The sequence below is a fragment of the Heloderma suspectum genome, chromosome 6 (genome assembly GCF_057233095.1).
Source record: "Heloderma suspectum isolate Gila_16-S chromosome 6, 16-S_ref, whole genome shotgun sequence".
Classification (NCBI taxonomy): Eukaryota; Metazoa; Chordata; class Lepidosauria; order Squamata; family Helodermatidae; genus Heloderma; species Heloderma suspectum.
In genome coordinates this window covers 49301075-49315318 of record NC_139463.1, presented here as the reverse complement: position 1 = coordinate 49315318, position 14244 = coordinate 49301075, and the positions used below count along the sequence as shown (strand labels likewise).

Here is a 14244-nt window from a genome sequence, read left to right as displayed (position 1 = left end):
AAAATATCTCATTCATGTTTTATTGGTGGTGGAAGAGGGTAGGACTGAAAAGCACCATGTATCTTTGGTGCTGATTTATTTTTGGTGAGCTCTGGGCAGTGCTGCTGTTCAGAAAGCACAAGTGATTTTATCTCATGATTGCCTGTATTTCTGGGCCCTCTCTGGTTCTATATAGTACTACAATTGTAGAATCAACAGTACCATACGTGTCCCTAAGCTGGGTCTTGCTCCCAGTTGAGTGGGTATAGCATTGATGGCTAAATGAGCCCACAGACTGGCCCTGCATGGCCCGGCACAACCCCCTTCGCTTCATAAAAAATGGGCAGCGACTGATCTGCGTTGACACCATTGCTGCAGTTACGAGGAGGTACAGAAAAGGAGTACCAATGAATGCTCTCAAACGGCATCTTATCCTGAATATGTGCCGAAGCGAACCCTGTTCAGAGTGCTCCCCTTGCACTTCTGGGTAGGGGCGTGCAAGACCGAGGCAGGCTCAAGTCGTAGCTTTGCTGGAGGCAACGGCGCACATCGCTCCGAGGTACTTCGCTATCACTTCCTAGCTCTTGCAGCTAGGCGGCATCTCATTTGGCAGCCTACCACAGCACTGACTTCTGCCGCTCCATCGTATCCTTACGGTTAGGTTATTGTATTGTTTGTTTGCCCTCCATGTGTTTCTCTGAAGGGCTGGTAAGAAGCCAATTATCTCCTTTGCCTCCCCCACCCCCAGCGGCATTTTGTGTCTCGAGCAGCTCTTTCCTATAAATATAACATGCTGGTTCTTGCTGAATTGTATTTTGCTGCTTTCTGACGCAGCAATTCTTTTAGCCTTTCCTTTAAAGCGGCCGGGGGGGTGGGCAAATTCGACCACCCTGGGGGCTGCACCCCTGTCAAATCTTGGTGGTGGCATCAAAACAGTTTCCATGGGAAACACCAACAGTGGCCCCAAAAGCCAGTTTTAGCTTTTAAATCCTTAGTTTAAAGCTACATTTGGTCTTTTTAGGCCATTGTCTTAGTTTGTTGTGGAAATCTGGCCGCAAACCGCCACAGCACCAAGTTCGGGGGGGGGGGGGGCGTGTTGCCTTACCCTGTTCTAAAGTATTTGCAGTCCCCTCCCTATCTAGTCACATGTGCTGCCGGTGATGCCGGACAGCAGGACCCTGTGAAACACTCTATAGAGTGCAAAACGGGGTCACGCCCCCCTGGAATGACATGCTTGCGAGTGGGAAATAGTTGTTTAGCTCTGCCTCTTGCTTTGGCCATGCAGTATGCTTTTTTCTTGGGAAGTAAGTATTTCAGTACAGGCTGGTGAACACTTAGCGTGCAGCAATGGCTGCACGAGATGGCGCTCCATTTCAAAGGCTTTCCCAACACTGTTGTGAGGAGATGCTTCCAGGCAGCGCCTGACCAGCGTTCTGAGAGGACAGGACCAGAGTGAAGCGCTGCTGGGGTGGGCAACGTCTCATCTCTCCTGCGCTGCTCCTTCGTGCGGGGGAGGCTGGGATGGAGGGGATGAGTAACACGCTGGGCTTGAGTGGGCGCCACGTGATGAGCTGGAAAAGGAAGGCGCCAGGCCTGGTGCTGCTAGCAGCTCTTGAACAGCGAGGGTTTTTAACTGTTGGGGTTCCCAGCAGTTTGCACCCCCCAAGGGCCGCTTGAGAGAGCTGCGAATGGCTGAGGCCCACCCGTCACAAGATGGTGACAGATGGGAGGTGGAGTTTGGCATAATCAGCTGGCAATGGCTCGTACCGTTTTCTATTGGTATCTAATCTCTCTTTGAAAATGGCTAAATCCTTTGCCACAGCTATTTCCTTGTAGCAGGGAGCTCCATGGTTCAGCGTTCCTCAGATTATGTGCAGACCGTGGCTCTGGAAGTGTCACGACTCGGCCTCCTCTTCGGCAAGGATGTGCTGATCCAGAGGCTCTAACGCTGGGTTCCCAGCCCGGTGCCCATGGGCCTCAGCGTGTCCATGGACACCTCTCTTGGCCTCCGCCAGGCTCCCTGGATTTTGATATTACTACAGTCAATTATTTTTCCAACTGGGAGGCTGCCATGCTGCCAGGCAAAGGGCTGCTCTCCAGCACCTCTCATGTCTGCGTTCAAAAGAGGGTCTTTCTTCCTGGAGCTCAGACACCAGCTCCACCTTATATTTGGCTTCTTGGGCTAGTGACTTTTCTAGCAGACCCACCGGGTTGCCTTCTGGGAGTGAGTGAAACGTAGGTGCCAGGCGAACCTCTGTAGGGAGCTCATTCTAGAATGAGAATGAGCTCCCTACAGAGGTTCACCTGGCACCTACGTTGTTCTCCTTCTGGCGCCAGGTGAAGGCCTTTTTATTCTCCCAGGATTTTAGCTTCCTAGTCTTTCAGCTTTGGTGTGTTAAATCTGTATTTTAAATCTCTGCATTGATGCCCAGGTGCCACAGCAGAAAAGGCCCTCTTCCTCGTACCCTGGTTAGATTACTTCCTGGTAATCTAACTGGCACTTTGACCACCTCCCTCCCATTAATTAGCCTAAAGCACAATTCTGCTCAAAACTCCTTGAAATGACCAGGAGTAGGGCAAGAACAGGCTGCAGCTACTCCCTGATGGCCAGCGAGAGGCAGCAGGGCTGTTTCTAAAACAGCAGGCTCTGGGGCTCATCCTGCCATTTGCCCATGAAGCCTTTTCTCAAACTCCAGCTAGTGTTTGAACTCAGGGATGGGAGGAAAAGCCGAAAAGCACACAGCAACAATTTAGCTTTGTGAGTTAATGCAAGGCAGATCCTGGGCTGGTTCTGTGTGCCCTCTCTCAAAGAAAGCCCCTGTATATATGAACAGGCACGTAGGAAGAATTAGTTTCAGTTCATTTTTGACCAGAATTTACCCCATTTATGCCTCCTGGAACTGAGTACAGCCCTCAGCACAATCTTTGGTCAAAGTCTATACATTTGAGACTAAATTGTGCATGAAAAAATGTGGGCATTTGAAATGTAGGAGGAAAATGGATACATTTCAAAAATGCCCACAATGGATGTATACATCTCAAAAAGCGCACACAAAAATACACACAACTGTTCGTGCAAATAACACACACACACACACACACCTCTCAATCTGATACTGACATGAGTTGGAATGAGCTTCAAGGTGGAAATCAGAAAACACTGACGAGCTCTAGTTTTGCTGATTCAGACATCCCTTTATAAGAGGGGAGGTCTATCGCATCTTTCCCATCCAGTTATTATATTATTATTGCTATTACTGTTATTATTATTAATATTTCTATACCGCCCCATAGCCAAAGCTGTCTGGGTGATTTACAAAAGTTGAAACATTAAAATACAATATACAAAGTTTAAAAACCATTTACATAAAAACATATGGACAAACAACATATAACTAAAAACAACTTTGAACTAAAAACAGTTTTTTAAAATAATCCAGCAGTAAAGCACAGCTTAAAACAACACTGCTTACAAATAGTATACAAAAATCAGCGAAAGGAACAAGAGTTCTCAAAAGGGAATAAGGGAGACTTTAATGCCTGCTGAAAAACCTTCAATGAGGTCAGCAGGCGCACTTCAACAGGCAGGTCATTCCACAACGGAGGGACAGCAAAGGAAAAGGTCCTCTTCCGTGTGGCTGCCAGTCTCATGTTACGCAGCCACAGCACAGAGCCCTCAGAGGACCTTAGGTGGCGGACTGGGACATAGGGCAGGAGGTGCTCCCTAAGGTACCTTGGACCTAGACCATGTAAGGCTTTAAAGGTAAGACCCAGCACTTTATATGGGTGCTGGGTGCCAGTTTGTTTACTCGGAAACAAACTGGCAGCCACTGTAAAGATTTTAAAACCAGTGTAATGTGGTCTCCCTTCAGCAAAGGAGATCGTTACCTTGTCGTGGTGCTGGAGCTTGAGCACCCCAATGACTTCATGAGCTAAACCGTGAAGGGACACCCAAGATGGGAAGGTCATGGCAGAGAGGTCAGACTAAATACGATCCCTGGAGAAGGAAATGGCAACCCACCCCAGTATTCTTGCAATGAAAACTAAATGGATCAGTACAACCAGAGATATGTCGGTATACCATCTGAAGATGGGACTCCCAGGTCGGAAGGTGGTCAAAATGCTACTGGGGAGGAACAGAGGATAAGTTCAACTAGCCCCAGATGTGATGACGCAGCTAGCTCAAAGCCGAAAGGATGGCTAGCAGCCGATGGTGCTGGTGGTGAACGATGAATCCAATGTTCTAAACAATGTTCAACTAGCCCCAGATGTGATGACGCAGCTAGCTCAAAGCCGAAAGGATGGCTAGCAGCCGATGGTGCTGGTGGTGAACGATGAATTCAATGTTCTAAACACACCATAGGAACCTGGAATGTAAGATCTATGAGCCAGGGCAAATTGGATGTGGTTATTGGGGAGATGTCAAGATTAAATATAGACATTTTGGGTGTCAGTGAAGCTGATTGTAGTTCAGATCACGAACTTATTGCACAATTTAGAATCAGACTAAAGAGAATAGGGAAGACCCACAGATCAGCTAGATATGAGCTCACTAATATTCCTCATGAATATGCAGTGGAGGTGAAGAATAGATTTAAGGGACTAGATTTAGTAGATAGGGTCCCGGAAGAACTATGGACAGAAGTTTGCTACATTGTTCAGGAGGCAGCAACAAAAACCATCTCAAAGAAAAAGAAAACCAAGAAGGCAAGATGGCTGTCTGCTGAGACACTGGAAGCAGCCCAAGAAAGAAGGAAAGCAAAAGGCAACAGTGATAGGGGGAGATATGCCCAATTAAACGCAAAATTCCAGAGGTTAGCCAGAAGAGATAAGGAATTATTTTTAAACCAGCAATGCGCGGAAGCGGAAGAAGATAATAGAATAGGAAGGACAAGAGACCTCTTCCAGAAAATTAGAAACATCAGAGGTAAATTCCAGGCAAAAATGGGTATGATCAAAAACAAAGATGGCAAGGACCTAAAAGAAGCAGAAGAGATCAAGAAAAGGTGGCAAGAATATACGGAAGATCTGTATAGGAAGGATGATAATATCGCGGATAGATTTGGTGGTGTGGTCAGTGAGCTAGAGCCAGACATCCTGAAGAGTGAAGCTGAATGGGCCTTAAGAAGCATTGCTAATAACAAGGCAGCAGGAGATGATGGTATCCCAGCTGAACTGTTTAAAATCTTGCAAGATGATGCTGTCAAGGTGATGCATGTCATATGCCAGCAAATTTGGAAAACACAAGAATGGCCAACAGATTGGAAAAGATCAGCTTATATCCCCATACCAAAAAAGGGAAGCACCAAAGAATGTTCAAACTATTGAACAGTGGCACTTATTTCACATGCCAGTAAGGTAATGCTCAAGATCTTGCAAGGTAGACTCCAGCAATTCATGGAACGAGAATTGCCAGACCAAATTACCAATATCCGCTGGATAATGGAGAAAGCCAGGGAGTTTCAGAAAAACATCCATTTCTGTTTTATTGACTATTCTAAAGCCTTTGACTGTGTGGATCATAACAAACTGTGGCAAGTTCTTGGTGGTATGGGGATACCAAGTCATCTTGTCTGTCTCCTGAGGAATCTGTATAACGACCAAGTAGCAACAGTAAGAACAGACCACGGAACAACGGACTGGTTTAAGACCGGGAAAGGAGTACGGCAGGGTTGTATACTCTCACCCTACCTATTCAACCTGTACGCAGAACACATCATGCAACGCGCTGGGCTTGATGAAGCCAAGGCTGGAGTTAAAATCGCTGGAAGAAACATTAACAATCTCAGATATGCAGATGATACCACTTGGATGGCTGAAAGCGAGGAGGAGCTGAGGAACCTCATGACGAAGGTGAAAGAAGAAAGTGCAAAAGTTGGGTTGCAGTTAAACCTCAAAAAAACTAAGATTATGGCAACCAGCTTGATTGATAACTGGCAAATAGAGGGAGAAAACGTGGAGGCAGTGACAGACTTTGTCTTTCTAGGCGCAAAGATTACTGCAGACGCTGACTGCAGCCAGGAAATCAGAAGACATTTACTTCTTGGGAGGACAGCAATGACAAATCTTGATAAAATAGTTAAAAGCAGAGACATCACACTGACAACAAAGGTCCGCAAAGGTCCAGGGACTACAGAAGCAGGCAAGCTCCCAGAGAGCGAGCGAACAGAGCGAGCGAACAGGGGGAGCAAACAGGAGTTGGCCAGGGGAGTTGCAGTGGTTGAAGAGACAAAGGAGACAAAGGAGACAGAGGCTAAGAGGTAAGTGGGTTGCAGGAAGCCCAGGGCGCTGCCCTTTATCCTTCTGACTGGCTGTGAGCTCACCAGGAGCTTCTGAGAGCTCCAACTGAATTGGAGGGGTGTGGCCTGAGTACTCCCAGCAGCTGACTGGGCGGGAAGCTTCAGTCTGTTTCCCGCCTCCCAGCTGAGCAGAGCAGAGCAGAGCAAGCTGCTCCAGCTGGTCCAGGGACTACAGAAGCAGGCAAGCTCCCAGAGAGCGAGCGAACAGAGCGAGCAAACAGGGGGAGCAAACAGGGGGAGCAAACAGGAGTTGGCCAGGGGAGTTCGGCAGGGGAGGTCAAGGGGGAGGCCCCTAACATTTTTTTTTTTTTAACTAACTTTTTCCCATTTATTTGTCTTGTAACACACACTTCCACACCAGTGGGACTCTGCTTTTAACCTCTACTGAGTAGAGGAGCAGGCACAGGCTAGTCTAGAACAATCACAAAGCTAGACACAAAAAGGGAAAAGGGGCTATGGAAGGACAAGACTCTCCAGTGGTGGTGACCTGCAAGGTGTGTGCAATGTTTGTTTTCTTGCCTGAGAACAACATGGCCTACACCTGCAACAAGTGCAAGTTGATCACGCTGCTGGAGGAAAAAGTAAGTGGACTGGAGCGGCGACTGTCAACCCTCCGGGGAATAAGAGAACACGAAGAGTTCTTGGACAGAATGGGGGAACTACAGCAGCAAAGGGCAGACCAGAAGCTTGAAGAGCAACAGCAAGATGAGGCAGAAGTGGGAAATGCTGAGGAGAAGAAAAATGGAGTAGAGGATACTCCTTGGAAAACGGTGACAGTTAGGAGAAGAAGAACTAGACGCCACTCTGCACCAGTGGAAGCGGTGGAGCTGTGGAACCGATTCCAGGTACTTGCAGATGAGACTGGAGGACAGCCTGCAGAGGAAGAATCACAGGGGAACCTGCATGAGAGTGAGCAAGAGGCTAAAGGTCAGTCAAACAGAGGCGATGAAACCCAGGCCTACAAGAAGAAGAAGAGAAGAGTGGTAGTAGTGGGAGACTCCTTGCTGCGTGGGATCGAGACCCAAGTATGTCGCGAAGACCCGTGGACTCGCCAGGTATGTTGTCTCCCGGGAGGACAGATTAGAGACGTGACTGAAAGGTTGCCTGCACTCATAAAGCCCACTGACAGGTATCCCTTTCTTCTCATCCATGTGGGAACAAATGATACCGCCAAGCGGAGCTACGAAGAGATCACGTCAGACTTTGAAGCTTTGGGAAGGAAACTCAAGAACTTTGGGGCCCAGATAGTTTTCTCATCCATCCTTCCAGTAGTTAGAAGAGGGATAGAAAGGGAACGAAAAATACTCCGGGTGAATGACTGGCTACGAAGGTGGTGCCGACGAGAGAGATTTGGATTCTGGGACCACGGGCTATACTTCCTGGAAGATGGGCTGTTGGCTAGGGATGGGTTGCACCTCACAAAGGCTGGGAAGAATGTGTTTGGCCACAGCATGAAGAACTTCATCAGGAGGGCTTTAAACAGAATCCTACGGGGAAGGGAGATGTAATGTTGGGGGTAACAATGGACGTAGGCGCATGCACTGCAATGGAGAGAACAGCGCTGATAGTGCCCAATAATAGTCTTCAGACACATGTAGGAAGAAAGCCAGACTATGAAGCACATGGTCTTCGATGTCTATATACTAATGCCCAGAGTATGGGAAACAAACAGAATGAACTTGAACTCTTAATACAGGAGGGAAATTATGACTTGATAGGTATAACTGAGACTTGGTGGGATGACTCTCATGACTGGAATACAGCAGTTGAAGGATATAACTTGTTCAAAAAGAACAGGAGGAACAGAAAGGGAGGCGGGGTTGCACTGTATGTGAAAAATACATATCTCTGCACAGAAATACAGGAGGAGGAGCTTGGTAGCCCCATCGAGAGCATCTGGGTTGAAATAAATGGAGCAAAGAATAAAAGGAACCTGGTGGTCGGAGTCTACTACCGGCCACCCAATCAAGGAGAAGCCAAGGATGAAACTTTTGAAAAGCAAATAGCCAATGTTTTAAGGAAGCATGATGTAGTAGTAATGGGGGACTTCAATTTCCCCGATATTTGTTGGGAGACAAATTCTGCAAAACATGGCCCCTCCAGGAAATTCCTGACTTGTGTGGCGGATAACTTCCTCCTACAGAAAGTAGAGGAAGGAACTAGAGGATCGGCTATCCTTGACTTGATCCTAACCAACAGAGATGACTTAGTGGATAAAGTAGCAGTTACAGGAACTCTGGGGGAAAGCGACCATGTTGTACTTGAGTTCTTGGTTCTAAGGGAAGCAAAAGCCGAGTGTACTCAAACGCGTACCCTGGATTTTAGGAAAGCTGATTTTAATAAACTCAGAACAATGATCAGTAAGGTCCCATGGCAAACAATGCTAGCGAGAAAAGGAGTCCAAGATGGGTGGGAACTTTTAAAAAAGGAAATTCTCAAGGCACAATCACAAACAATTCCAACAAGAAGAAAAGGTGGAAGGCAACAGAAGAAGCCAATGTGGCTTCACAAAAAGCTTAGGGATGACCTGAAAACAAAAAAGGACACATATAAGAAGTGGAAAGAAGGCCAAGTAACAAAGGAAGAGTACAGGCAGGTAGCACAGAATTGCAGGGATGGCGTCAGGAAGGCTAAAGCGGAGAACGAGGTGAGGTTAGCGAGGGATGCTAAAAACAACAAAAAGGCTTTCTTCAGCTACGTGCATAGTAAAAGGCAGAGGAAAGAAATGGTTGTTCAGCTATTAAATAAGGATGGCAAAATGATAACAGATGACAAAGAAAAGGCAGAAGTGCTCAATTCCTACTTTGGCTCAGTCTTCTCCCAAAAGAGGGTCTATGACCCCCCTGGCAAAGGCGAAGTACAGGCTGAAGGGGCAGGATTGCAGCTTGAGATCGACAGGCATATGGTCAAGGAACACCTCATTACTTTGAATGAGTTCAAATCTCCAGGGCCAGATGAACTGCATCCTAGAGTAATAAAGGAACTGGCAGAAGAACTCTCAGAACCGCTGTCTATTCTCTTTGAGAAATCATGGAGGACCGGGGAAGTGCCAGATGACTGGAGGAGGGCTAACGTTGTCCCTATCTTCAAAAAGGGTAAAAAGGAGGAACCTGGGAACTACAGACCAGTCAGTCTGACATCAATCCCTGGGAAAATTCTGGAGCAGATCATAAAGCAATCCATCTGGAAGCACCTTGACAACAATGCCGTGATTACTCGAAGCCAACATGGATTTGTCAAAAACAAGTCCTGCCAGACAAATCTGATCTCATTTTTTGATCAAGTCACCTCCCTTGTAGACCGTGGGAATGCTGTAGACATCATATACCTCGACTTCAGCAAAGCTTTCGACAAAGTGCCCCATGATATCCTGATGAGCAAACTTGCTCGAAGTGGGCTAGATGAAACAACGATCATGTGGATCCACAGTTGGCTACAGAATCGGACTCAAAGAGTGCTTATCAATGGGACCTTCTCAAGCTGGGGAGAGGTAACGAGTGGGGTACCGCAGGGCTCAGTCCTGGGCCCAGTGCTCTTCAACATTTTTATTAATGACTTGGAGGAGGAGGTGCAGGGAATGCTGATCAAATTTGCAGATGACACAAAATTGGGTGGGATAGCTAATACTTTGGAAGACAGAAACAAAATTCAAAGTGATCTGGATAGACTGGAGTGCTGGGCAGAAAACAACAGAATGGCATTTAATAGGGACAAATGCCAAGTTCTGCACCTAGGAAAAAGAAACCAAATGCACAGTTACAAGATGGGGGATACGTGGCTCAACCACACTACGAGCGAGAAGGATCTTGGAATTGTCGTCGATCACAAGCTGAATATGAGCCAACAATGTGATGTGGCTGCAAAAAAGGCAAATGCTATTTTGGGCTGCATTAATAGAAGCATCGCTTCCAACTCCTGGGAAGTACTAGTTCCCCTCTACTCAGCACTGGTTAGGCCTCATCTGGAGTACTGTGTCCAGTTCTGGGCACCACACTTTAAGAAGGATGCAGACAAGCTGGAGAGGGTTCAAAGGAGGGCAACAAAGATGATCAGGGGACTGGAAACAAAGCCCTATGAAGAGAGACTGAAAGAACTGGGCATGTTTAGCCTGGAGAAGAGAAGACTGAGGGGAGATATGATAGCACTCTTCAAGTACTTGAAAGGTTGTCACAGAGACGAAGGCCAGGATCTCTTCTTGATCATCCCAGAGTGCAGGACACGGAATAATGGGCTCAAGTTACAGGAAGCCAGATTCCGGCTGAACATCAGGAAAAACTTCCTGAGTGTCAGAGCAATACGGCAATGGAACCAATTACCTGGGGAGGTGGTGGGCTCTCCCACACTGGAGGCCTTTAAGACGAGGCTGGACAGCCATTTGTCAGGGATGCTCTGACTTGGATTCCTGCATTGAGCAGGGGGTTGGACTCGATGGCCTTGTAGGCCCCTTCCAACCCTACTATTCTATGATTCTATTCTATGATTCTATGAAAGCAATGGTATTCCCCGTAGTAACCTATGGCTGCGAGAGCTGGACCATAAGGAAGGCTGAGCGAAGGAAGAGAGATGCGTTTGAACTGTGGTGCTGGAGGAAAATTCTGAGAGTGCCTTGGACCGCAAGAAGATCAAACCAGTCCATACTCCAGGAAATAAAGCCAGACTGCTCACTTGAGGGAATATGAAAGGCAAAACTGAAGTACTTTGGCCACATCATGAGAAGACAGGTACCCTGGAGAAGATGTTGATGCTAGGGAAAGTGGAAGGCAAAAGGAAGAGGGGCCGACCAAGGGCAAGATGGATGGATGATATTCTGGAGGTGACGGACTCGACCTTGTGGGAGCTGGGGGTGGCGACGGCCGACAGGAAGCTCTGGCGTGGGCTGGTCCATGAAGTCACGAAGAGTCGGAAGCAACTGACCAAATAAACAAAGTGGTCTCCACAGGATGTCCCAGAGCCCAACCTGGCTGCCCTATTTTGTACCAGGTGAAGTTTCTGAACTAAATATAAAGGCAGCCCCAAGTGCAGCGCAATACAGAAATCAAGCCTAGAGGTGACCAGCGCATGCACCACCGTTATCAGGTCCACATGTTCCAGCAATGGGCGTAGCTGGCGTATCAGCCGAAGCTGATAACAGGCACTTCGCACCACTGCCTCCACCTGGGGTGCCAGGAGCAGGGTTGGATCAAGAAGCACCGCCCCCAGCTACGAACTTGCTCCTTCAGGGGGAGTGCAACCCCATCTAGAACTGGTTGACATACCTCAACACCTGAATTAGCGATGTGCACCTCAGTCTTGCCTGGATTCAACTTCAGCTTGTTCTCCCTCATCCAGCCCATTACTGACTTCAGGCAGTCCTTCAGAGGAGTCCTGCTTTCTGTGGATAAAGATGTTAAGGAGAAATAGATTTGGGTGTTATCAGCCCAGTGCAGAGATAACACTCAGCCCCAAACCTCCTGATGATCTCTCCCAGTGGTTTCATGTAGATATTAAACAGCATCAGGGATAGGATGGAGCCCTGAGGGACTCCACAGAATAGTTCCTTTTTCAAGGAACAACCATTCCCAAGCAACACCCTCTGGAATCGTCCTGAGAGAAAGGAGAGGAACCACTGCAGAGCAGTGCCCCCAATGGCAGTCCAGAAGGATACCATGGCTGATGGTATCAAATGCCGAGAGATCCAAAGGAATTAACAGGGATGCCCTCTCCCTATCTATTGATCAAAGTCTGATCCATGCAACTGCTTTAGAGGAGAGGCTTTGCAGTCCTGGGTGTATAAACTCCCAGCCTGATCCTCTTCTCACAACTGCTGCGGTTTCCTGTAGCCTGGTGGCCGCCTTAAGTTATGTAATGAGAAGAAAGGACAGAGGCCTCCTTTGGTCCTGCTGTGCAGTGCAGGTAGAAGGTTCTTGGTACCTGTAGATAAAGGGCCAGCAAACATCCCTTCACTGGGCTATTTGGAGGGTGGACTAATAAATCAAATGCAAGACTTAGTGCAATGTGTGTGACAACATTGCCCTGGTTGGATAGAACACCCATGGGACCTACAAAACGTTGGTGTCTCATCTCCCCTTAATAGGTGTCCTATAGGTTCAAGCAGGCTATTCTGCCCCCTCCCTGGTTTTCCCTTTTCAAGTTGACACCATCATGCTCATTGGGCTGTGTGGGGCTTTTTTGCCCATGTAGCTTTTTTGACAAAAAAGATTGTACATTTGGAAACCTCAGGGTTCCTCTGATCAGGCTCGTTCCTCAGAGATCCCAATCCAGTAAGCAGCCCCCCCCCCAGTTCGTTATTTGAGGGGGAGAGAGAACATGATAGCACTTGTCAGCCAAGATGTCTCCTTGCATCTCGGCTGATGTACGGGTACCCACTCATGCCTTCCTCCACCATTGTTGCTGATGTGATTGTGCTTTTGCCTGCTGCCACAGTAACATGCTAACCAGACTTTCCATTTTGACTCTGATGTTTAGCAACTATTGCAGTAACCCGAGATAGACTTGCTGATGTTTACCAGGTTTCTTCTAAAGCCTTTCCACGTTATAAGTGCATCAGGGAGGCCCAAACCTTTTGTAGAATCATACAGTTGGAAGGGGCCATTTAGGCCCAGTGCAGAGAGCATCCAGTTTAAAGCATCCCTGACAGACAGCTGTCCAGTCTCTGCTTCTACCTCCAGCAAGGGACAGCCCACCACTTCCCCAGGCAGTTGGTGCCATTGTCTGACCGCTCTGGCCGCTAGGAAGCTTTTCTTGATGTTCAACCAAAATCTGCCTTCCTGTAATTTAAGCCAGCTATTCTGTGTCCTACAGTCTTGGAGAACAGGTTGTGGCCTAAAAAAGGTACTAAAAATATAAAAAATAAACATTTGAGTTAAATGTTTTCAGAACACAGGCATATGGGCTGAAGAGGGGACCACTGTGTCCCTACAGACAGTATAGGCAGTAGCCAGCAGGTGCTTGTGAGGCTTACAGAAAGACGCTTGGCACCGTCACTATTTCTGTTTCACACACTACACAAAGCACACAGTTTTGCCACCATGTCATGTGTGAACACAATAGGGAGCCAGTCAACACCAGATCCTTGAAAACCGTACTGGTAAGATACACACACATCACATTTGTGCTTTACATTCCCTTAGAGACATAATGTGTGAAAAGATACAGATATAATGGGTATATTTGTTAGGGGCACAATCCCCAAATCCCAGAAATACAGGCTAGTGGCTTGAGTTTTGGAAAACTTGTGCCTGATCATGGGAGAAACACAAGAGTCCAGGGTGCCTTAATGATTCACACATTTATTGTGGCAGGTGCACTGTCACCTTGCCTGAAAAGGCCAATCCTTGAACTGCAGATGCTGGAAATCTAAAACCCAATCTGAGGACCATGCTAGGAATGGCAGAGGCTTCGCCTTTGACTTACAATTAGGATGCAAAAGATTATGTAAGGATCACAGAGAGATGCTATAAGGCCGCTGGCGTAAGGCACTTCAGTGTTCTTCCTCTTGCTTTCTGTAGCAGCCCAAGTGTTTGCACAGTGGACAGACACCAATCCCTCTTGTCGCTGAGGCGGTGAACCTGTACCTGGGCTGTGCCACTTCAGACTGCAGGTTGGAGGGGGCTGCACTGACAAAAAAACCACATACAGAAACCTCCCCTGCCCATAAAAAACCAGAATGCCTGGGAGGCCGGGCCAAAATGGTGTTCCCTACCATGCTGCTATGCTGTCGACGCTGACCGGCAGCAGCGGCTGTCTAGGATTTTAGGCAGGAATTTTCCTGCCCTACCAGGAGAAGCTGAATGGGACCAAACCTGGAACCTTCCGCAGGCCACACAGGGGCTCTGCCACCGACCCAGAGCCCCTCCCTGGCCCAGCTTGCCAGCCTGCCTGCGTAAGAGGCGCTTGAGAGCTCAGAGCTGCCCCCTTTGCAGGCCGGCTTAGGGTAGAGCAAAGCCCACCGCATCCGTGGGGCCAA

At 47.8% G+C, this 14244-nt stretch overlaps 1 protein-coding gene across 1 annotated transcript in view; it reads left to right on the top strand.

The window, feature by feature from the left end:
• The first annotated feature begins 6589 nt into the window (after positions 1-6589).
• The window catches only part of LOC146340798 (uncharacterized), an 815287-nt gene continuing 807632 nt past the window's right edge, over positions 6590-14244 (top strand). Inside the window, exon 1 of the mRNA XM_084807264.1 lies at positions 6590-7333. Within this exon, the coding sequence (XP_084663390.1) occupies positions 6734-7333 (600 nt within the window). The 5' untranslated portion in view covers positions 6590-6733. The remainder of the gene's footprint in view (positions 7334-14244) is intronic.